General features: G+C 39.2%; 1 protein-coding gene across 8 annotated transcripts in view; it reads right to left on the bottom strand.

Moving 5' to 3' along the window:
• Window positions 1-459: 459 nt before the first annotated feature.
• Window positions 460-23,665, bottom strand: part of MED13L (mediator complex subunit 13L) — a 284,126-nt gene continuing 260,920 nt past the window's right edge. For 3 of the 8 annotated variants that reach the window (XM_036276858.1, XM_036276859.1, XM_036276860.1), the window contains exons 20-31: window positions 22,879-23,071; window positions 21,761-22,190; window positions 20,970-21,189; window positions 19,659-19,847; window positions 15,399-15,622; window positions 15,071-15,213; window positions 12,084-12,242; window positions 10,347-10,523; window positions 8,905-9,062; window positions 5,803-5,964; window positions 3,429-3,541; window positions 469-2,444 (exon numbers count right to left, since the gene is read on the bottom strand). In XM_036276858.1, the coding sequence (XP_036132751.1) occupies window positions 2,312-2,444; window positions 3,429-3,541; window positions 5,803-5,964; window positions 8,905-9,062; window positions 10,347-10,523; window positions 12,084-12,242; window positions 15,071-15,213; window positions 15,399-15,622; window positions 19,659-19,847; window positions 20,970-21,189; window positions 21,761-22,190; window positions 22,879-23,071 (2,301 nt within the window). In that variant the 3' untranslated portion in view covers window positions 469-2,311. Of the gene's footprint in view, window positions 2,445-3,428; window positions 3,542-5,802; window positions 5,965-8,904; window positions 9,063-10,346; window positions 10,524-12,083; window positions 12,243-15,070; window positions 15,214-15,398; window positions 15,623-19,658; window positions 19,848-20,969; window positions 21,190-21,760; window positions 22,191-22,878; window positions 23,072-23,665 lie in introns of all 8 variants that reach the window. The other 5 variants (XM_036276863.1, XM_036276864.1, XM_036276862.1 and 2 more) reach the window with 3 other exon arrangements.

The raw sequence follows: 23,665 nt of genomic DNA, 5'->3' as shown, positions 1-23,665 counted from the left end.
TTTCTGCAGAATTTCCAAAATTAAAAATAAAAAAAGAAAATAAAATAACTTCTCACTCTGTAGCAAATCCAGGGCTTGTACATTTCAGATTAATTCAGTAAAAAACTCACAAGTAAAATAATGCATATTTAAGGTAAATATTATACAGACTTTTTCACACAGAAGTACATAATAAGATTTTTTAAAATCTATTGCCATTCATTTATTTTTGCACAAAAACGTATAAATATGTCACCAGGTTTTCTTAACTTAAAAAACTTAAATAAAAGACACCAGATGAAAACTACCCTTTGCTGCCTTTTTTAAAAATTTTTGTAGGGGTTTTTTGTTTTTTGTGTTTTTTTTTCTTTTTTTCTTTTCTTCTTTTTTTTTTTTTGTTTTTTGTTTTTTTGCTTAGAATTGGATTTCTAGGGAAGAAAAGCCCCTGCATTAAAAACAGCCCATTAAAAAAAAAAAAAAAAAATTCAAAGTTCTGATGAATTCTGGAAAAAAAAGCAACCCCAAAGTGGTAAAAGATTACAAATATCAACTTTACAATTTGTCTTCTCACCAAGATAATTTTATACAAGTTTACAATCTTCATCATCTTATGCTCTTCAAAAGGCCTTGAGAATTTTTCCTTTCTGATTAAGAAAAAATAGCACTGCAATATTTTAAAGTCAATTTTACACTGTACACGTTAGATACAAATGGTTCGATAGATCAGATTTTTTAACCTATACATTGCGAAAGTCACCCCCCAATTGGTGGAACAGAGAACAAAATTATCCATTTACAAGTTATTTCTCTGCTTTCATATTCCCACCACACCACTTTTTTTTAATATAGTTTTAAACGTTAGATTATTTCAAGAAAAATACTCTTACAAAACCCTATCGGTATTACACTTCCCTTTCTGTCAGTAGCCAGGGCGTGGCAGTCTCTTGGAAGAACGCTCATACTGTGCACGCTTCTCTGCGCGGACGACTAGGGCCCCGCGGCCTGGTGAGCGGCTCACGGGCGCCCTCCCACTGCCCTCCGACACGCACAGCCAGCGAGGGTTGAAACGGAGTCTTAAAGACAACCCTCTTGGGCCTGGAATGAGGAGTCATAAAATACTTCAATTAGCCACTAATGCTTTAAAAAGGCATTTTTAAAAAAAGTCCCACCACAAAGGCTCAACTTCAAGTACTAATGTAATGGTTAAGTTGTAATATTTCTTTGAAATAATATTCCTATGGTCCAGAAAAAATTCACCATATTTATAACTGATTTTATGAGCAAACACTTTCGATTGTAATATGTACATGAGTCCCCTTTGATCTAATGAGAGGAGAGACCTGGCTTTCAATAAGAATTCACTAGAAAATATATTTCCATTGTGACTATATAAAACTAATGAAGGTACTTGCCTCCATGGCTCTGGGTTGAGCTGACTGCCTTCTGTATAAAAATGTTATCCTTCATGAAACGCTGGCCACTTTTAATAAGGAACACGGCAGAATGTTTACCCAGTTTGTTCTTAGCAAAACCTACTGCTGGGTGGTTTGAAATATGTTACTTTTTAGGCATGATCTCTCCCATTTGTTCCCACTCCTTTTCTGGCTTCTAGGACAGAGGTATGTAGTCAAAGAATCCTATGGAGGGTCTGAGTTGGGGTTCAGCTACTGTACCTGGTCCTCACAAATTAAAAAAAAAAATTAAAAGTCACAAAAACCATATGACAAAACAACTTAAAATAAATAAACAAAATGAAGATGTCCCCAGACCTTTTGTATCTACACACAGGTATGAAGTTAACCAAAGCACTGCCAATCGGGATGGGCACACTAGGGAGAGAGAAGCCCCGCTGTGAAATCATGTACTTGAGCTGGTTCTTATTTTGAAAAAGTCCTAGAATATGGAGTTCAGGTAACCCACAGGCCATATACCAACAACTAGAGGATTTCATCCAAAGGGCTAAACTACCCTTATTTTTAAACAGAGACTGAAAACAGACTCTTGTGCAAAAGGATACTGTCTCTTCTGTTTCTCTCCTAAAAACCAACACCAACAGAAACTTCCTGCGAGCCAGTGGTCTGGGGTGGCACACACCGCAACACTGGCTGACAGTCACTGCTCTGGAAGTCTCCAGGTCCATGAGGGAAGTGTCAATGAGTCACTGGTAATGAACACTGCAGAAAGGACGCGCCTGCCGAGGAGGAATCACAGTGCAGGACTGTGCAGAGTGGTCTCGAGAAGAGGACAGGGGCATTTGCAGAGTGGAGCATGTTCCATGGACTGAGGTTGCAGGGAAAAGGAACTGAGCCAGAGAGAACAAGTGCTTTTCCAATTAGAGTATATTCATGATGGCATTGTACAACTGAGTGAGCACCACAAAGTGGACGGGAAGGCAGGAGGTACGGTCCTGGGTGGCGGGATTGCACGTGAGCCAGGACAGAGCATTGTACTGCTCCAAAACAAACCTGCGGAGAGAAGACACAGGTCAGGGTACGGACACGACAGGTGAGGTGACCTGCAAATTCTAACACTGCAGACGTCCACAGAAAGAAGGCCTCGCAGCCTTCCTTAGCCTGGCCCGGCCTCTCCCAGGTTCCTTTCTTTCAGGTTCCCCTTCCTTCTGGCCCAGGATGTTCAAGACGGCAGCCTCTGGCCACATGTGAATTCATCTATGTTGTAAGTATAAAACAGGCCCTGGATTGCAAAGACTTAGTATTTAAAAAGCATGTAAAATAGCTCATGGATATTTTTATATTGATTACCGTTGAAATATTTTGGATATATGTGACGTTATTAGTTTGGTATACTTGATAAATTTACTATTAAATAAATGTTGCTAACTTTTTACTATGTACTGTGGCTACTAGAGAAGTGTGGTAGACACGTGGCCCACAGCACATCCCTGTTGACAGTGTTGCTCCAGAGCCAGGGAAGCCGAAGTTACACTGAGCAGGTTCTTGCTTAACTGTAATTCCCAAATCATTTAAGAGTCAGAAAACATTAGAACATGTTTATGTATTTTATCAAGGTACATGGAGAATGCTTTTGACCTAAAATGCAAGAGAATGTATACACACTTCTGGAAGGTACTTCCCAACTATGGGATTTACGTTATAGTTTCATTTATAAAACTGACATGACAGCGTAAAAGATGTTTGCTTTAAGTCTGACTGTCTTCTAACTTCCCATGCCCTAATTCTGATCTACTCTCATTCCTATGGAATGCCTCCTCTAAACAGAAATGAGGGAAGTTGCACGTGCACGTAACTATCTAATCTGACAAAGTCCACGACACTGTCTGTCCTGTGCACTCATCAGGGCCCGGCTCTGACAACAACCAGTGCTCCACTGCACAAAGGTAGTATCTCTCCCATGAGTATCACACTTCAATTAAAACACTTGGAAAGACAAGAGCAAAGAAAAATAATTTCAAACTGTGCTGAACCTACCTTAGAACGTCAGATGTGGTTTTGGAGTCGAGAGGATGTGGAACCCGCTGAGAATTCCTGGCAGGGAGAAGTTCGTCCGTCTGTGCTACAGAGATGTGGTGATGCAGGGACGCCTGCAGAAGAACAGAGACAGTTATCTTCCTGGTCTAGTCAGCTGCAGGGACAGCAACAGGGCTGGCCCATGTCTGCCAGAAGCAGGTGCTCTTAAGGTCTTTGGAAGTCAGCCTTCTATAAGTCTGTGAATTTTAAGCTGCTCAGTAACCCCAATGTGATCCCACATCCATATCCTAAAGTTGAAAAAAAAAAAAAGCTAGTATTGTAAATACTTCTTCTCTAGAAGGCCCCACAATGTGGTGTGGATACAGCTCCCTGTCCTGGTAGTAGTCTTCTCTCCTGATTCCCATGACTTGATAGGTAGTTCAGAGACTCAATAAGGTTCAGATTACTGGAGGTGGGGAAGAACCCTTTGTAACTGGTACCATGCTGTTCATACCACATCACATCAAAGACACTTAATGTCCGCTGTGCCACTTGAATATAACTGATCGCTCGACTCAGTAGGTACCAGCATGCTCCATCCACTATAAAGTTCCCCATCGATTTTTAACTTAATGGCTTTAGCATAGTTTGATTTATTAAACAACAATGAAATATAATATGTAAAGGAGAGGCAATATAAATGCTGAAATCTTTCTATTTTTCAGTTTTTAGGTTAATAAGTTGCTGCTCTAAGCAGTTTCAATAGGTGACTGATAAATGCTTTGTTTTTTTCAGCACAATTATGAACCCATGGATTTATTTCAATCTATTACCATCATTTTTTTTTTTTAAATGACCAAATGGTACCATCCTTGGGCAATGGAAACCCCTCCACGTCGATTACTGGGTCCTTTGATAGAACTCTAATAATAATCTTAGGTAACTTCCTTGCTTATAAGGCATGACAAGACGTCCCAGGCTCATCTTGAGTAATTCGTACTTCAGACCTGGACTCAGTCATTCCTTCGAAGAACTCTGGCTCTCTTGAATGATGAATGGTGTTAGGATCACAGCCGTAGTAACAGAAGTGTTATTGCTACCAGGCTGCCAGAGCTCCTAAGCCTTTCCAGCAGACGGAGTTAAAACATGTATATACATTTTTAGAGAGAAGGTAATAAATTGGTTCGTACTGATGATTCTAATTCAAAAATAAGATTACATGAAATTTATATAACTTGATTTCATAATAATATGTTAAGAAAATTCCTTCAGTTATTTTTGGTTTTATCATTCCAGATGTGTGTGTGTGTGTGTGTGTGTCTATACCTTTCTGCATGGTAATCTATACTCCACAAATAATTATATAAAAATACTTCTCATTTTGTTATGGAGGACTAATACTCCACTACTATAGTTTATTCAACCAGCCCTCCACTGGTGGATATTTCAGCTGTTTCCAATCTTTTACATATGTCATTTTTCGTTTCTGCCAGTTTCTTTTGACTAGATTTCTAGAGTTGGGATCACGGCATCAAAAGGGAAATGTGTAGGCTGTAGAATCTGGCTTCTCCCACAGCCCTGCCAACAGAGTGATGTCAAATTTTTGGCTTTTTGCCAGTCTGTGGGTGAGAAATGGATTTCTTTCCAGTTTCCTTCACCCAAACTGGAAGTGGAATTTCTTTTGTGTTTAACCCTTAATTTGGATTAAAAATTTCCAAGAAATACACAGGAAAAAGCAAGTGCAAATGTGGAGTTTTCAGCTGACTCTGCCCGACTCTAATCAAGAGTGTGGTCTGGCTGGTGTGGCTCGGTGGTTGAGCACCAACCTATGCACCGAGAGGTTGACAGGTTTGATTCCCGGTCAGGACACATGCCCAGGTTGTGGGCCCGATCCCCAGTGGGGGGCATGCAGGAGGCGGCCAATCGATATTCTCTCTCATCGATGTTTCTATCTCTCTCTCCCTCTCACTTCCTCTCTCTCTCAAATCAATAAAGAAAAAAAGAGAAAAAAAAAATGAGTGTGGACAGCTGTGGCTGGGGAAGAAGAGGACAGCTGGCTGCTACCTCCACCCGGGCCAACTTCATAACAGCAGTGCAATGGGAACCGGGAGAAAGACCACTAAGCAGAACCATGGGTCCATCCGAGGTGCGTTCAGCTCCACGAAGGTTCCCCCTTGGTTAATGAGATTCACTTCTTTGTGACATGGTTTTGGGTTCCTCTCCTAAATTCTACTCTCTACTTATAACTGCAATTAAAATATCTTCACAGTATAAATATATGTGAGAGAAACAAGGAACAGAAAAAGACTATGGTGACAGAAATTTCTAACCAAAACTGAATTTAAATCACTCATCCTCCCGCCCCCTGAAACTTTAAATATGATGCCAGACCAACCTTTAGGAAGAGGGGACACTGGTTCTGAGCCTGGGGACATGATGACCAAAACCACTGGGGCAGATTCTCAGCTTTGGCAGTTGATACAAAGTACCCAAGAGCCAGAGGCTGCTGCTTCAGCTCCTCGGGAGCTTCTCGAGAGAGAAGACGCTCTCCCTGGCTCTAAGGGCAAAGTCCCAAAGGCATGATCAGCATTTATCACCAAATCAAACTTTTAAAAACCAACTTTAAAAAAAACAGAGATATAATTGACATAAAACATTATATTAGCTTCAGGTGTACAATATAATAATTCATATTTGTATATTTTATTTATTGCAAAATGATTACCACATCCATCACCATACATAGTTAAAAATTTTCTTGTGATGAGAACTTTTCAGATCTACTCTATTAGCAACTTTCAAATATGCAACAATATTATTAATTACAATCACCATGCTGTACATACATTATATCCCATGACTTGTTTTATAACTGGAAGTTTGTACACCTTTGACCACTTTCACCAACTTTTTATCAATTCACCCTGCACACTGTGGTGAGTGACCCTTTCTGGCAGCATCTCTCACAAAAACGCCAAGTAACAGAGAAAGGTCAACAGGAAGGCACTGTCTCTGCTGCCCACAGGTACCTGATGAAAAGTACTGCTCAGGCAGAAGGTACCAGCACAACTAATGACATCAGTCAATTAAATGCACATTTATTTGCTTCGGTTTCTTTTCTGAAGAATGTAAACTGTTACGTGTATCAAACTATAGATGAAAAGAGTGAACCTCTTATAGCTGAAGGTACCTCCACCCTTGTGCTTGTTTACCAGTAACCAACCCAAAATACACAGTGCACCTGACCGTCTGCTGTCAACAACACGGGCTTGACCAGTGTCTGCGGGGCACGAACATGCCGACCTGCAAGCGGTGTGTGAGCTGCTGGTGAAGGGCTATTTGAACTTACAGCAATCTCCTTCCTAGCAGGCTCCTGCAAGAGACTTACTGTGCGCTTCTGAAATTGGAATTTTCCTCACCTTTTATTCTTTTAGCTAGCTTCAAGAGTTGATAATATAGTTTTCATGTAAGCAACAATAAGTAAGTAATCTGTTTTCAAAAGTCTTCTGTTCCAAGAGGAAAAAAATCCTCAACAACTACACCAAGTTGTATTAGTTCTGAGATGGTTAAAAAAATAAAAACTTACTGCAACCTTGAACAAATTCTTTCCCCATTTGTAATATCTTAACTGGGTATCAAAGAATGTTTAATGGTTCAGAAAGAGGAAATGCTAAAAACCTCTCAGGGGCCACCTGGCTATAGGTGCTCTGGATTGGAAAAGGCCGCCTGACTAGCCAGCTTCAAAACAGTGCTGTTTAAATTGTGGCATTGAATGAAAGACTTTAGGGCTGGAGGCTCCAACAAAGGAAGAAAATACAGCACACCTCTGATTCTTACAGAACTAACTTTACAATCAAATTACCAACTCTTTGTTAATGGATAAACTGAATTACAACAACTAGGACAGGAGGTAGTTGCTATTATTTCCATTTCACAGATAAGGCAGCCATGGCTGAGAAAGGGAAGTAAGCTTGTCTCAGGCCACAAAGCTAGTGAGCAGGTCAGTTGTAAGTCAGAGCTGCATTTATCCAGGGCACACGTTCTTAGCTGCTATGCTATTTGCCTCTAGAATTCACATTAATCCTAAATTAAAACTATCCAATGTTAAATTTGTGGTCCTTGTTCCTATCACAAAAATCTCCAGTGAACTAATAAATTGCCATTAACTGGTAAATGATTTTGGAGAAAATAAGACATTTAAAATCTCTTCCTTCCAGAAGGAGGAGATGGGGGACAGGCAGTAACATGAGGGCAGCCCACTGAGTGGCCTTCCCTGCCCTCTTCCCTGGTTTCATCTGCTCTGTGACTAAAGTTTTAAATCTTCTTGTCTTGGTTAAACTTGGGGCTGGCAGTAAAAGTCCCACCTGAAAGAATCCTAAGTCCTCTTAGTGCATCTTTATGTTTAAATGAATGTGAGCAGGGTTGCTTATACTTGTCCAATTTAATACACTAGACAACAATTTTTCTCTGTCTTAAATCCCCCCAGTCTCTCATCATTTTAAATAAAAGTATAAAACAGTGATAAGGCACGAATCCTCGGGCATTTAAACAAAGTTAACACGAGTTATGGCAGAACTTTTTACTCTTCAATCTTTTGTTAATCCACCTCCAATATCACTACAACATTTAAAGATTAAAGTAGTTGTAAGCTCTGGTTTTTTTCCTTAATACTCTGGCATCAACGTGAACATTTCTCCAGAATCAAACCTCCTGGGCTCTTGCCTGTCCTGAGGGCTAGCTGCAGAGCAGATGGGGCCGCATAAATGAAAGCACCATGGTATGAAACACTCCAGTCAGGCTCCTTGCAGAATAATTAAACATCAGCAGTGTGTTCTTCAATTAACACAATTCCTTTGTATTTAAATAAGTAGAACTGTGAAACTAGCCTCTGAAAAACCACTATTTTCACAAAAATTAAGAAATAACTGGGAAGCCCAGCCAGTGTGGTTCAGTGGTCCAGTGTTGACACAGGCACCAAGAGGTCACTGGTTCAATTCCTAGTCAGGGCACATGCCCAGGTTGTGGGCCAAATCCCCAGTAGGGGGCATGCAAGAGGCGGCCAATCGATGTTCTCATTGATATTTATCTCTCTCTCTCCCTCTCCCTTTATTGATTTTAGGGAGAGAGAAAGAAAAAACAAAACAAAACAAAACAAAAAAATGTTGGGGAAAAGGTGTTACATTTTAAAAAATAATAATAATAACTGGGAAACAGCAAGTAACCCAAACTAATGTTTGCTAAGAAAACAATAATTGCACATAAGCCTTGTAGCTTTAATAGAACTATTCCTCTGAAAAAACATTTTTATAGAAATAATAATACATTTCTTTCAAATTCCTGTCTTTATTCAAAATGGAACAACTAGAGAGTCACTTTTCCATACTTATTTCTCTCGTACCAGGAACCGAGACCAATAGGAAAAAAGATGATCACACTTCTTGAGAATTATTTCCTGGAGGCTGAGATGTCTTCATCAGCCTGCTCGAACTATCCTTACCCGACTGTGCTGGAAGTGAGAGCCCACGCCAATTCCAGAAGGAGAGCCTGGGGAGGGAACCGGGGAGGAGTTGGGGGAGGAATGAAGGTTCCCAGTCATCAATATGCCAATGTCATTGTCCATATCATCTGGGAATGGAAGGTCAACGAACATGTCATCTAGAGGGGAGGGGAAAGAAAGCACAAAATATTAGAAAAAGTATCCATATCTCCAACTTCACCAATACACCCTTTGGTGGTGGTAGTGGTGGTGGTGGGGGGGGGGGCTATGACTATTACAGGTGGATGCTATTAACAAATTAGGAAGATTTAATGTGTGTGCACTGAGTGCAAAATGCTACTCTTTCATTTCGTACCCTACCCTCTCCAATGAGCTCCTGATGTGTATTAACAGAATAAAAAAATAAAGAACATAAAATAAAACTCCACATTCTGTAGAGTCTCCAAAGGCACACAAAAAGATGGCAAAACAGAAAAAGAAGCAATTTAATTATTAAACAAAGTTAAAATTAACACCATCTAAGAAAAGAGCAGATTTCATCTATGTAGCTGATTGGCATCTAAAACCCTGGATGCTGAATTAATGCATGTTAAGAGGTGTGAACCTGCCCTAAAACTAGAGGCCTAGTCCACAAGCAGATCAAAGCACCGCATTTTCATCAAGAAACACTCTCTTTCCATATTATAAAAGTAAGACACATGCACAGCAGGAAATTTGGAAAGAAAAGTACAAAAGAGGAAATGCATCACCCACAACCCAGTCACTACAAACATTTGCTGTATGGCTTTTCTCTCCTCGGTCACCCACTGTGCTCACACTGCACCTGGTAGAGTGCACGTGCACACGGAGTGGTGTTCTTTTACCTCCCCCTTGAACAGGAGTAAGTGCTGGTGGCTGTTAAAAATTCTCTTTAAAAAAATGTAAATAGCTGCATAATATTCAGCATTTACAATATAACCAATGCTCAAATGGTTATAATAGCCATTTCTTAATGAATGCCTCAATATATTCAAATCAAAACAATTTATTAAGAATAATCAAGTAAAAAGTTGTTTTAGAACAAATTAGATCCCCACTGATTAAAGACAGGTGCTATCATTATATTGCCCAGCAGTCTACATACATTTCAAATCAGATCAAGAAATATTTATTGAAAGGGTAACACCCATGTGCAATACACTACCAAGTACATACTACTTTTTGCCTTTAATGAAGAGAGAAAGTGAATTACCCAAAAGAGGAAAATATTTATTTGGTCTTCGTAACAGAGCAGACAAATTAAATCTTCAAAACCAAAAAGATTCCCTAACCTTCAAGCCCCTCTTCATATTTCATGTGTTCTTTATTACAACACAGAACAGCCCGCAGCAGCCCCGGGACTCCACACTCTGCTCTGTCTTGTGGAAGAAGCTGAGCTCTAGGCAAGCATGTCTCCCACTCACCATTGTTGGGGCTAAACCCATCTTCATTGGGATAGTTGGCTGGAGCCACTTGGATGGTTGATGATGTTGGGAACACCAAGATGTGTGTACAAGAAGCATCTTGAGGGGTGTTAAGCTGAGATGACTGCATATTTAATGCAGTACTTCGGCCAAAAACAGAGCCCATTGTGACAGCATCTTTAAAAAAAAAAAAAAATGTATCAATTCCTTTTGTGCAACAGTGAACTCCAAAAATTACATTTTTGTTTTTAAATCCCCACCTGAGGATATTTTTTCCATTTTTAGAAACAGTGGAAGGGAAGGAGGGAGTGAAGGAGGGAGGGAGGGAGGGAGGAGAGAGACACATTAATTGGTTACCTCCCATAAGACCCTGAAGGGGGCTGGGGATCAAACCTGCAACTGAGGTACATGCCCTTGACTGGGAATCGAACCCATGACCCTTCAGTCCTTGGGCTGATGTTCTAACTGCTGAACCAAACTGGCCAGAGGCATAAATGCCGTTTTTAAGAGGACCTGAGCTGAAGAAATAGGAGTCTGACACAACTGCCATGATGAATACACATTTAAAGTTGAGCCCAGGTGTTTAAATATCTTCAAGAAACTAACTCAGAGCATATAGCTACAATAATCCAAGCCTCATTTCATATGGAAAGGTTAAGATAAAATTGGACTGAGTCTACCAAATATGTTTAATTACTTATAATAAAAATTATTTCTAAAAATAAACCTCCCACATTCATTCCTTCTATGGTTGCTCATAATTTATCAAGTAATATTCTCCTAAATGATACAATTCTGTAGAAATGGTGCAATTCAACTAATAATGGCTATAATTAACATTTATTGAATGCTTATTACATCCCAGATTCTGTGCTAAATTCTTTATTCATGTCATCTCATGCGGTCATCATGGCTGCCTTGAGGTAGGAACTAGTATCCCAATTTTGTGATGAGGACAGAGCACTAAGAAGCTGTGTGATTTGTCCAAGTGGTGCAGGCAACAATCAATCTAAGGTCTACCGAGCAGGCCAATGCAGACCATCTGTCTCTCACACCACAACACTATTTACTTTCATAGGCAGTGCATGGACAGAGTTTTTCATTTGATCAAAGCAATATCTGGGTGGTAAGAACAGTTTTAAAAGTATAAAATTGCTTTGTCCTAAAATTATAAAATAGCTTAGTTGCTAACTTTTTAAAAAAACTCTATGGCCATAATGTTTTGGCTATCCACATCCTGGTATTTACTGAGAAATTACTGTGGTCCATGGACTATACTAAAGGCTCCACCCCATGTGCCTCATCCTGCATCCTCAACTACATAAGGGAGACTCTAAATATGCTCTCTGAGGCTGCTTACAGACTCTGTCAAACATCTATCTTCAAAAGGACATTCAAATATATATCATGCTGGTGTGTATGTTAGTCGTTTTTAAAGGGTGATCATGATAACAACAACAAATTGGGATTAGGCAACAGTAATTAGCCATGACTCTAAGACCTCGCAATCACATCCAGAATGCAGGCTCTCTTCAAGCTATGGTCAACAAAGATAAGAAAATCACAAACTACTCCCCTTGGAAAAGACCAAATGATTTCCATTTTTGAGCGCTAAGTGCAATTTCCTCTTATAAAAATAAAAAATAAAGATATATTCTACACTTGTCTGTGGACTTAAGTTTGAATGGACGAACAAATGTGATACCTCATTAATGAAACCGACAAGAAGAGATTTACCTGGCATCACTACAAAGGACCCCTGGGGCTCCATGGCAACCAGGCAGGCACTAAGGATAGAAGGAGAGTCTGCGGCAGAAATTCCACACATCCGGCACATGTCCTTGAGCCGTTTACTGATTGTCTGTAGTGAACATTCTCCAAGGAGGATACTCCAATCTGAAACCAAATACCACAATCATACATAGTCTTTAGAAATTCATATTGCTATGAGGTTTGAGTGTTTTACCAGTTTTGCCTGGTAAGTGAATTTCCAGGACTGGGAAAGTGGCTTTACCCAGGTCCCCTCCTTGCTACAAAGAACATGTTACTTAACCTTTATTACACCTCGTAGCAAAGAAACAAAGGCCTACTATTTTGTAGACTAGTCGTGTCTGAAATGACCTGTGCGAGTCCAGCACAGACCCAGGTGATTCACACACTTCAGACACTCTGGTGATGCTGCCAGCCTGTCTACCCTTTCTCAGCCCTGGCAGCACTTTTCTTCAGAGGGGAGTACCACTGGGCTAGCCTCGGTTTTGCTTACTGCTTGCTGTAGCCGGGTTGTTTCCATGAGAGGTAAGCAGCAGCAGAAACAAAGGGAAACCTTTCTCAGAAAGTCCGAAAGCACTAGTAAACAATGGGTGTGAGTAAAGTGCTCCAAATCATGCAGATTAAAAAGCAAGCACACATTTTCTTCCTAATATTTGTTTATTGCCCCCAAACAAAGGCATTATGTCTACTCAGAAAGCTGTCATGGGTTACATAACTCTGGGAATTAAAAGTACTCAGTCTTGCCCTGGCTGGTTTGGCTCAGCGGTTGGAGCATCAGCCTGCGGACCAGAGAGTCCCGGGTTCACTTCCCACTAGGGGCACATACCAAAAAAAAAGTTCTTAAAAAAAAAAGTACTCAGTCCTCTCTCTTGACCTCCCTGACACACGTGAAGCATGTCACACTCCTGCCACAGCACAGCCTTCATGTCACATCCCACTGATGAAATGCCACTCCTGCAGGTTTCTCTAGCTCTACAAATTCTCAAACAAGCTGTCTCTCCTTAAGGAGATGGTGAAAGGAAAATGTTTTTCATATTTCATATTCCTAATGCACCTCAAACTGAAGTGGCTGAAATAAAAGTGGCCAGAAACACAAAGAGGTATTTTTATTTATATTTATTTATTTTTGGTTAATCCTCATTTGAGGATATTTTTCCATTGATTTTTTTTTTTTTACATAGAGTAGAATGGACCGGGGGGGGGGGGGGGGGGGGGGCATCGATGTGAGACACATGGACTGGTTGCCTCCCACACAACCCTGACCAGGTCTGGGGATTGAACCTGCAACCAAGGTACATGCCCTTGACCAGGAATCGAACCTGATACCCTTCGGTCCACAGGCTGATGTTCTAACCACTAAGCAAAACAGCCAGGGCCAAAGAGGTATTTTTAAATGTTTTTATTGATTTTCTAGAGAGAGAGGAAGGGAGAGATAGAAACAATGATGTGAGAGAGAAACATCAATTGGCTGCCTCCTATGCCCCTCACTGAGGATCGAGCCCACAACCTGGGTATGTGCCCTGACCGGGAATCAAACCAGGACCTTTCAGTCCATAAGACGATGCTCAATCCACTGAGCCACACCATCTGGGCCAAAGAGATATTTTTAAAAACTACCGAAAAATCAAATTGATGTGAGTTTTGTACTTAAAACCAAATAAGTAGGAAAAAAATGGTATAAGCATATTTATCACAAACACTCTGGTAATAAAGAACAGAAATTCACAAAGCTGACTCTGAAATCTGCAGTCTCATATCTGACACTGTCCCACAGAAATGCAGTGTGTGTAGACCTCAGATCCCTGAAGGAAGAAACTGTAGGTCAGTAAAATGATTTCTTGTACACTAGGCTCTTCTCTGTGTTTTCATTCCTTAGAAGTATATTTTCTCTCCATCTTTTTACAAAGTCCTCAGTCACACTTACATTCTTCCCCTCTCAGAGACAAGGGGAGGGTGCCCCAGCTAACAAATCATACAAGGGAAGGTAATGGCCTTAATAATTTTCCAAAACACCAGTGACTAGACTACTAGGCTACATTTTGATCCCCTCTTCTTCTTCTTTTCTATTACATTCTAACTTTTCCCAAGGGTTAAGAGTAGCTCAAAACCTTTAAGAAATAAGATTAACTAGAAGACATACTAGGAGAGAAGATAGGAATTCTGACAGAAACGAAATGACGAATGCCCTAATGTATTAGACCTCCAGGCTACTGATACCAGATTCATTATAAGTATGATAATCTTTAAAAATGAAAAGGGTAATATTTTCTATTGGTCTACAATATAACTTATTACTAAAAATTGTTATGTACAATAGATTCTTCAGAGAACACTCATTCAATACATATTACATAATATTTGTATAACTGCTGTTATACCCTAATAATTATATTATGTAACATAATTATATTACTGCTGTTATACCCTGGCCCTTTATTAAGAAAGTTTGCTTATTCTGCTCTAATATACTTATATGCACAAAGCCACCTGTTCTGCTTTTGTGCAGACCTTAGAAAAGAACTTCTCCCATCTATATGCATATGTTGAACTTATTTATTTATTTATTATTTTTATGTTAATCCTCACCTGAGGATATTTTTCCATTGAATTTTAGATAGAGTAGGAGGGAGGAAGGAAAGAGGGGAGGGGAGGAGAGAGAGAGAGAGACAGACAGACAGACAGACAAAGACATCTATGTGAGACAGCACATTAATTGGATACCTCCCACATGACCATGGGGATTGAACCTGCAAACCAGGAAGATGCCCTTGACCGGGAATCAATCCCTCGACCCTTCGGTCTGTGGGCCAACACTCCAACCATTGAGCCAAACCGGCCAGGGCTTAAACTTTATTCTAAATACTAACTGTATAATTTCCTCCCTCAGCTCAGTTAATGATATTAGCCCAGCCTTTTTTCTTTGCCTTGTGTATACTGCTTCAAGAATTTCTCACCTTTAAGCTCCCCATGGCCAAGACGCCCAAGTCGCCCGATAACAACTCTCCAGGGTAGGGATGTCATTTGGACAATACCTATGCACCATTCCCATAACTTCTGCAGTCCAATTTTACGTGCAGATACTTTACTCCTCCGTGATCTAAAAAAGAAAAAAATGGGGAAAGGTCCCCATATATAGCAAAGTTATCACTTAGAACCAAGAAAATTCCAAAAATCACACTCACACAGGATCCACTGCATTTAGATAGAAAAATTAAAAAGATGTCTATCTAAGGAAAAGCACAGCATCAATTTACATGCATCACAAACACCAAGGCTCCTTACCTGTTTGGTAAAGCAATATTTACAATACAGGTTTCTAGTAACTCCCCATGGAGGTCAGTGCAGGAAGCCAAAAGCCAGCGCTGATCGTGAGACAGACAATAGCCCACAAAGAGCACATTGTATTTCTGGCTCGCTTCACCAAACGTCTCTCCCAGCTCTGTCTGCTTGTCTTTGATTGGGGCCAATATAAAAGGAGGGGAGTAAAGCTGGATTGGGCTGGGCCGCTGAAATCAAAATCAAAATCAATATCAACACAAAGCCACTCAACTGCATGTTTACAACAAAACCCAGAACAGCACTGAATGAAACCAACAGGGAATAATGATAATACAGTGCCCCCCACAGCACTCTTTATATATACATAGAGCAATGATAACACAAGTAACAAAAAAATTGTTTAAATGATATAAGCTAGGGTACCCAACAAAGCCAATACTTCCTTATTAAAAGAAATTACTATTTTAGAAAGTAAATTGGCCCAACTTCATTAGTCATCAGAAAAGTGGAAATTAAAACCACAATGAAACACCACTACACACCCACCAGAAAGTCTGAAATAAAAAAGACAGAAAACATTAAGTATTGTTTGCAACAGTGTTAATCATATTAACTGCAAGTGGAAAATAACCTAAATACTCATCAAGATGGATGATACATTGTGATACAGTCACAAAATCAGAATATTTATCACCAAAGAGAATAAAAAAACTAACACTAAAACCAACAAAAAACATGAATCTCAACAATGAATAAAAGAAGCCAGACACAAAAGATTATAAATTATATGATTTAACTTATATAAAAGTAAAAACCCAGACAAAACTATGTTGTTATAAATCAGAATAGTGATTACTGCTGGACTGATAAGAAGAGACCAGAGGAGAGAGGTTTTTTGGATGCTGTTACATGGTATTTTTACTTAGTGAAAATTCATCAATCAGTACTTTTATTTATGATTGAGTACTTTCAGTTTGTATATTATATGCTTGTGTGTGTGATAGAGAGAGATTTAAGAAATCAAAGCAATAGCTGTTACCTAAGACAAATATTTTAGATAAACTGTGACAAAATTCAATTGTCTTTGCTTACAGCTATTACATACTTTTCAATATTTAATAAACTACAGCAGGGGTCGAGAAACTTCTATGCTATGACATGGATGAACCTTAAACATTATGCTAAATGGAAAAAGTCAGACATAAAAGATTACATATTATATTATTCCATTTATATAAATGTCCAGAATAAGCAATCCATAGAGACAGAAAGTAGATTAGTTATTGCCAGGAGCTGCAGGAAGGGCAAATGAGGAGTGATTGCTTACAGGTATAAAGTTTCTTCTCTGGACTGAGGAAATGTTCTCAAATTAGACAGTGATGATAGTTGCAAACAAACTGTGAATAAATTAAAAATCACTAAACTATTTCAAAGAGTGAATTTTATAATATGTGAATTATGTTTCAATAAATGTGTTTTTTTGTTTTGTTTTGTTTTTTTTGTAGAGTCCAGTTGAGGTTGCCTGAGAGTTTTGTGTGAAACTACAGTTTAAAGGTCAAATACATGCGATTTAATAGAGCATGTGATAAGTCACTAGGTAACACATTCTTCCCAAACTCTGTTTTTGAGATGTTGGATGTTCTATGAAAAAGAGAAGTGATACTAACAATAGGATTTCTTCTAAAACTTGTATGATAAATACTAAGATACATTCTTTCTTATGTGAAAATATGTTTGTGAGAGGCTGTACCACTGTAGAGCATTAGACTTCCTAGAAGCAGGGGCCTGGTGACTTGGTTCCCCACTGCATCCTTATCACCTAATGCCGTGCTTGGCACGCAACAGACACTCAGCTATGTTTCCTGAATGAAAGTGTGATATTCTAGCTGCAGACTGAGGGAGAGGCAGCAGTTAGCAATCCATCATTTCCTCAATGCAAGTAAAACTGTACAAACCTCAGTAACTGTTCATAATGTTTAGTTCTTTTTTTTTTTATTCTCACCCGAGGACATTTTTGCATTCATCTTCAGATAGAGCAAGAGGGAGAGAGAGAGAAAGAAAGAGAGAGGGAAAGAGAGAGAGACAGAGAGACAGAGAGACAGAGAGACAGAGAGACAGACAGAGAGAGAGAAACATCGATGTGAGAGAGATACATCAATTGGCTGCCACCCATACAAACCCCACCAGGGAGAGGGACAAACTGCAACCGAGGTACGTGCCCCTAGTGGGAACCGAACCCAGGTCTCTCTGGACCGCGGGCTAAAGTTCTAACCGCCGAGCCAAACCAGCCAGTGCGAGTTCTTTTGTTTTTAATGAAGTCAAATGATTTCTGTTTTCCTGTTTCAAAGCAAAAGGGAGGAAAAACATATTTTTGCCACTTATTTTCATCTAAGCCTCACTTTTTATCTCATGAACTCCTGATGGTTTTCTGCCAGAATGTTATAATATTTAAAAATGTTATTACATCATGGCCCTAGCTGGTTTGGCTCAGTGGTTAAAGTGTCAGTCTGTGGACTGAAGGGTAGTGGGTTCAATTCCCAGTCAAGGGCACGTACCTGGGTTGCAGGTTTGATCCCTGGCCCCGTTTGGGGTCATGTGGGAGGCAACTGATCGATGTGTCTTTCTCCACTGATGTGTCTGTCTGTCTGTCTCTCTCTCCCCCACCCCCCCTTCCCTCCCCTTTACGCTCTATCTAAAAAATCAATGGAAAAATATCCTTGGGTGAGGATTAACAGAAACAAAAATAAAAATGCTCTATCATCCCTCAGGACATCTCAATGCAAACAGTCAGCCTTTACTCTTCTCTATGAAGATGCAGAATACTATTCATCACCATTTGAAATTGTGGTAACTTCTTATCAAAGCATAAGAAATGACTATATCTGAACTGTAAAATAACCACAAGAAGTGAAAAACTAAGTTTATAAAGAAAAGTAATAACTCATTAAAAAAAAAGTAGAAACAAACTTATTTTTTTAATTTTAGAAAAACTAATAGAGAAAATAGATGAACTGCTCAGAAAAGTGAAAAATTCAAACTCAAAAGAATAAACTAACCTAAAATTGCCAAATATAGAAATTTTATATAACTCCAGAAAGAATGTAGGTTGTCAGCTAAGCAGCTTCCTCTCTTGGGAACAAGCTGACGTGAACCAAGTTACAACAAATGCAGTATTACCTATAGATGCATCATTCTCCACTTCCAAGTTTTTACTTACAGAAGGAATAAGCATTTTATACAGTTTTCAAAAAAAAACTTTCATTAGCAAGTAAAGTCAGCAGTTTGGGGTGTTTTTAAGTTCTCTTATGATGAAGAGGTATTTTTTGGCTTTTATTAATGGGTAGTCTTCCATGCAATAAAGTTGTGGAAACTGATTTCTGAAGGCTATGGAATCCCTAAACATTGCCCTGTGCATCTGTCTTTAGAGTAAGGTGATTAGTAAAACAAAAGCAGTGTACAACTTTGTTTAAAAGTTTTGCTTTGGTGTTTTAAAATTCCCCGTGAGGCACACATCTGTGGGAGGTAGGTTTACTATGATGGAGAGAAAAGGCATTCATTTGTACACAGAACCCTGAGACAAGAGGAGAAGAAAGCAGCCCCCTGTAACAATGTGCACCGGAAAATGAGGGGCTCTTATGAAATAAAACACCCACACAACTGCTGACCAAGAAAAAAACTGGTGAAGGTGGAAAGTTAGTGATTGAAAACACAGATAAGCTTCAAAAAATAAAGAACAAGCCCTGGTCGGTTTGGCTCAGCGGTTAGAGCATCGGCCCATGGTCCAGAGAGACCCGGGTTTGGTTCCCACTAAGGGCACATACCTCGGTTGCAGTTTGTCCCCGGCCCTGGTTGGGGTCGTGTGGGTAGTGACCAGTCAATGTATCTCTTTTGCATTGATGTTTCTCTCTCTCCCCACCCCCCATCTGAAGATAAATGCAAAAAGAAAATGTCCTCAGGTGAGGATTAAAAAATAATAATAATAAAAAAATAAAGAACAAGATGTATATAGGAAAGTCGGATATAAGTAAAAGTGATAAGCATATTGTTGCCTTAGGTCCTACATCAAAATATAGCAAGAATTTGCTTGCCTCTTTTCTGAAAAATTTTACAAGTTCAGAGTATCTCTTCTATTTTAACTTAAGAATTAAAGAAATCTAACACTCTTAAATAAAGGAAGAAGACCAACCAAGTCACAATTCTCCTAGTTTCCATCTTTAATATAAAAGTCCTTCTTTTGCAAATTTCTGCTCTGCAACTACCTACCTCCGGATTCTTGAGAGTCACCTCAATGCTGGCGGCAGGCCCAAACCCTGTGAGGGATTTGACGTGGGTCTGCGTCGGCAGGGGGCGCCTGCACTGGCAGTACACTGAAAACGCCATGGACTTCAAGTACTGAATGTAGAAGACTTGCTCATCCTTCATTGTCTGCAGCATGGACTGGCAAGGCACAATCTACAGACAAGCACAAACAACACTAGAAACAGATCTGATATGCTAACAAGAAAGTTGAAAACTTAAATGGCATGAATTTTTCACTTGAATGGGGGTGAGAACTTTAGTTGTAAAATATATAAATGCCGAATATAATATAATTCGATCTTAATTCCTTTCAGGGACATGTATTCCAAATGTACACCAGCAATTTAAGAAGAGGTACCCCTATGTTGGTTAAGTTACACTGTCACTTAGAAATAACCCTGTTCCTATTTTAGGGGTAAATTCCTAATGTACTGTTTCTATGCCCCAAAATTTAAAAACTTGTTTTTAAACAGAGTTCTCATTTATATACATACAGTGTGCATAGCACCTTTAGAATTATTGTCTAATCACTTGAGACACAACCTTCAAAACAATAAAAAACTATTAACAACCTATTCTGGTAACTTTAATTTTGGTCTTTTAATTCTATTGGTAGCTTTAGTCAACGTAACAGTAAAACAAAACCCAAACAACCAAGGCATTGTTTTCACCTACTCAATTATAAAATTAAAAACAATTATGCTGTCAAGCTGTCGGGGGGTGGAGGGGTGGTAAAAATAGGCATGTTTTTTCATGCTGAAATAAATGTAAATAAGTAGAACCTTTTTGAAAAGAAACTTGACAATGTTTATCAGAATCTATATCTAGGAATCTACTTTAAGAAATGACTTAAAATGTGAGAAGAGATTATACATAAAGATGTTTGTTATGGCTTTATGTATAATAGTGAAAAAGTGGAAGCAAATTAAGTATCTAACTATATAGGCATGGTTAAATATGGAAGATATGCAGTCATTAAAAACTTTGCTTGTGAAAATATTTAAATAACATGGAAAAGTATTTATGAATAATATTAACTACAAAAGGACTATAAATTATATTAAAAGTGTGATCTCAACTGTGTAAATAAACATACAAAAAAAGGCTAGAAATACACCAAAATGATAATGATGGCTGAATCAAAAAGGTACAATGGTGAATATTCTTCCTTTTATATTTTTATGTACTTCCAATTATTTTTAAAAAATCATGAACTTGTATTTACTTTCATAAAAACAGCAACAAGGAAAAATAAATAAATTTGCAAATACTTACCTGGAGAATGAAAGAATTTCTCATATGCTCAGGTAAATTATCCAGCATCTCTGTGTAGCAGCGCATCAAACTCAACAGCCAAAAGTTTCCGGAAGTGGAATCTTCTTCTGCAGTGTAGGTGAAGGGATCCACCATGTAAATGACAACAGCTGGAGGATAGGCATGGCTGTCTGCGGAGTCGGGCTCCGTGGGAATTCCTATTCTCTCCCTCTCTGTAACACTGCAGAGAAAATCACTTATGAGATGTAAAATTAAACATAAATTACATAAAAATAAAATCAATTCTAAAGCACACTGACTCCTTGGGCAATGATTAGAGATTAAATGTAACATTGACATGTGTCATATTACTGAAATAAAGACAAACCAAATCAGCCAGTGCCAAGATAGATATAAATGACAGTAACTGCCTCTAAATGGGAGATCTCTTTTCAACTCTCCTTTTTTCCTGTGGCTATAGCCTACAAAGATGGTTTATAATACTATTATATTAACAGTAATAGCTTACTTTTATCCATATATTATATTCATTTAATAACAATTATATTAGTAATAGCTTACTATTAAGCTAATAAATTTAATAATAAGTTGATAAGTTAAGTTACAAGAAGTCTCAAATTTCTTAACACTGAATCAATCAGTAGATTGATAGCGATTACTTCCTCTTGGGAAGAAAAACAACAGAGCACTTAACTGGTTTTAGAGACTCATGAGGTTGAAGGTGAGGCGTGTAGAGGAAGAGGAGATAAGAATACAGGCTGAAGCCACCCACCCCAGTCAGAGTCACGTACCTTTCCTGTCCGTCCTGCGAGGGCTGAGAGGAGCTTTGCCCAGGCTCAGAATCTCCACCACAGCCTATGTTCCCTTGTGTTCTGTCAGCAGAACTGGCCCCCGTGCCGGGGTTCTGCCCTCCAACACTACCACTGAACCCTGCCGAAGAGGTAGTGCTTAGCTGGTTAACAGCAGGAGCAGAGGCAGACGATGAGACCGGTGGCACAGAGGAACCAGATGCGGAACTACTTGCTGCAGGGTTTGCAGAACTGCCATTAGAGGTGGGATTAAATGCACTGCCAGCAGAGGGAGCTGCTGACCCTGAATTTGAAGCTAAAGGCCCAGCATTTCCAGGAGTAGCTTGTCCCTGTGCTGCTGCTGCTGGTGGGGTCTGGTATTTAGGTGGTATCAACAGGCTGCTATCGAGCTGCAGAGTGGCTAAATAAGGTGCTGAAAGAATATATGCAGAGAGGTGACTTTAGTGAGGTTCTGCAGTGTTAGACCATCAGAAATTCAGAATGGTCACTTTTTAAAAATTATGCTTCCAGGCTGCAATACTCTGGTTATGACACCCGAAATGCTATCTCCACACTTAAACACATGCTTATTATATATCCTGCAAACACAGAAATGAACATAGAACTGCTTATTATAAATATTGAAAAGAACCTTGTTTGAAAAGAAAGAAAATTAATCATTTGTAACATTTTTCTTTCAGACTGATTCTATCCACTGTCACTGAAAAATGAGAGGCCATATGTATATTATACAGCCATCATGGTATATTATGCTCTTATGCATATAGGGCTTTATAAGCTGCTTAGATTCTCTTGGGAATCTGGATTAAAATTAAGCAGTTAACATTAACTCATGTGGCTTAAGTTTTCAAACTCTGGAGTAAATTAGGTATGAATTTTTAAGGCAACTTTAGCTTTTAAAGAATGTATGTGCACATAAAAGTTAGCATTTAACTACCTAGATCGCAAAAACTAGATCTAAATAAATACAGTACTGAACATTAGACAAAAGCAGCATAATGTTGTACACTAACAGGTCGGTGGCAGGGGGTGGGGGGGTGAGAGGAGTTGTTGCTATTTTATCTCTCAAATTCTACTTTACCAAATTAATTCCCATTTACCTAGGTGATGGCGGCAAACTTGCGCATAAAGTTTGAGTCTGGAATGATTGTCATTCTCCTCGCTGCTCCACGGCTGGTTAAACCACTCACTCACAAGCTCATCGGTCAGCTTCTGTGCCACGGTCTTCCCCACACGCATGATTCCATCACGTAGCACTTTGCAGATGGGCTTGTGCTGCCCAAGTCTACACATCTGATACCACAAACAAGATCACTGCTTTCGATGGGAACCATTGCTTTGTTCAGCACACAGCATCAGGGAGAGACATTCTGTACCATACACATGGAAATATTTTCCTTTTTCTTTTTAGTATGACCACATACTAAACATTATAAGCTGGTCCATTATAAGTTGGTCCTATCTGGTAATTATTACATACCCTGAAATTGCTGTCTGCCTCTCCCAAGCATGGAGTAGTTCCTCGACAGAAAAATAAATGTTTCTTCTGAAGAAAAAAAAATGTTTCTGCACCCTAGCCCATTCCTCCTGCACAAGGGAAGATTGCTGAGAGCTACCTGATTGCTAGTGGTCAAAAAGGAACTAACCAGATTCCTACCTACTAAGGCTGACCGAGACACATGTCCACCAAAACCTCTAAGTAATCCCCACTCACAATGTTTTCCCATAAGATAACATTAAAATTTTATGGGCCATCTGTTAGATTGTTACAGATATTTGGATATAACCAATAGCAGAGGGCACGGAAGTGTTGATCACTTTTTTAAAGTAAATGGTTTTTTTAGCACAAAATTCTGTTATTAATCTCCAGGACACTAAATGGCAGAT

This window comes from Molossus molossus, unplaced genomic scaffold (assembly GCF_014108415.1).
Source record: "Molossus molossus isolate mMolMol1 unplaced genomic scaffold, mMolMol1.p scaffold_m16_p_22, whole genome shotgun sequence".
Lineage (NCBI taxonomy): Eukaryota > Metazoa > Chordata > Mammalia > Chiroptera > Molossidae > Molossus > Molossus molossus.
The sequence above is the reverse complement of the archived record's forward strand: the minus strand, read 5'-3'. Positions and strand labels throughout refer to the sequence as shown.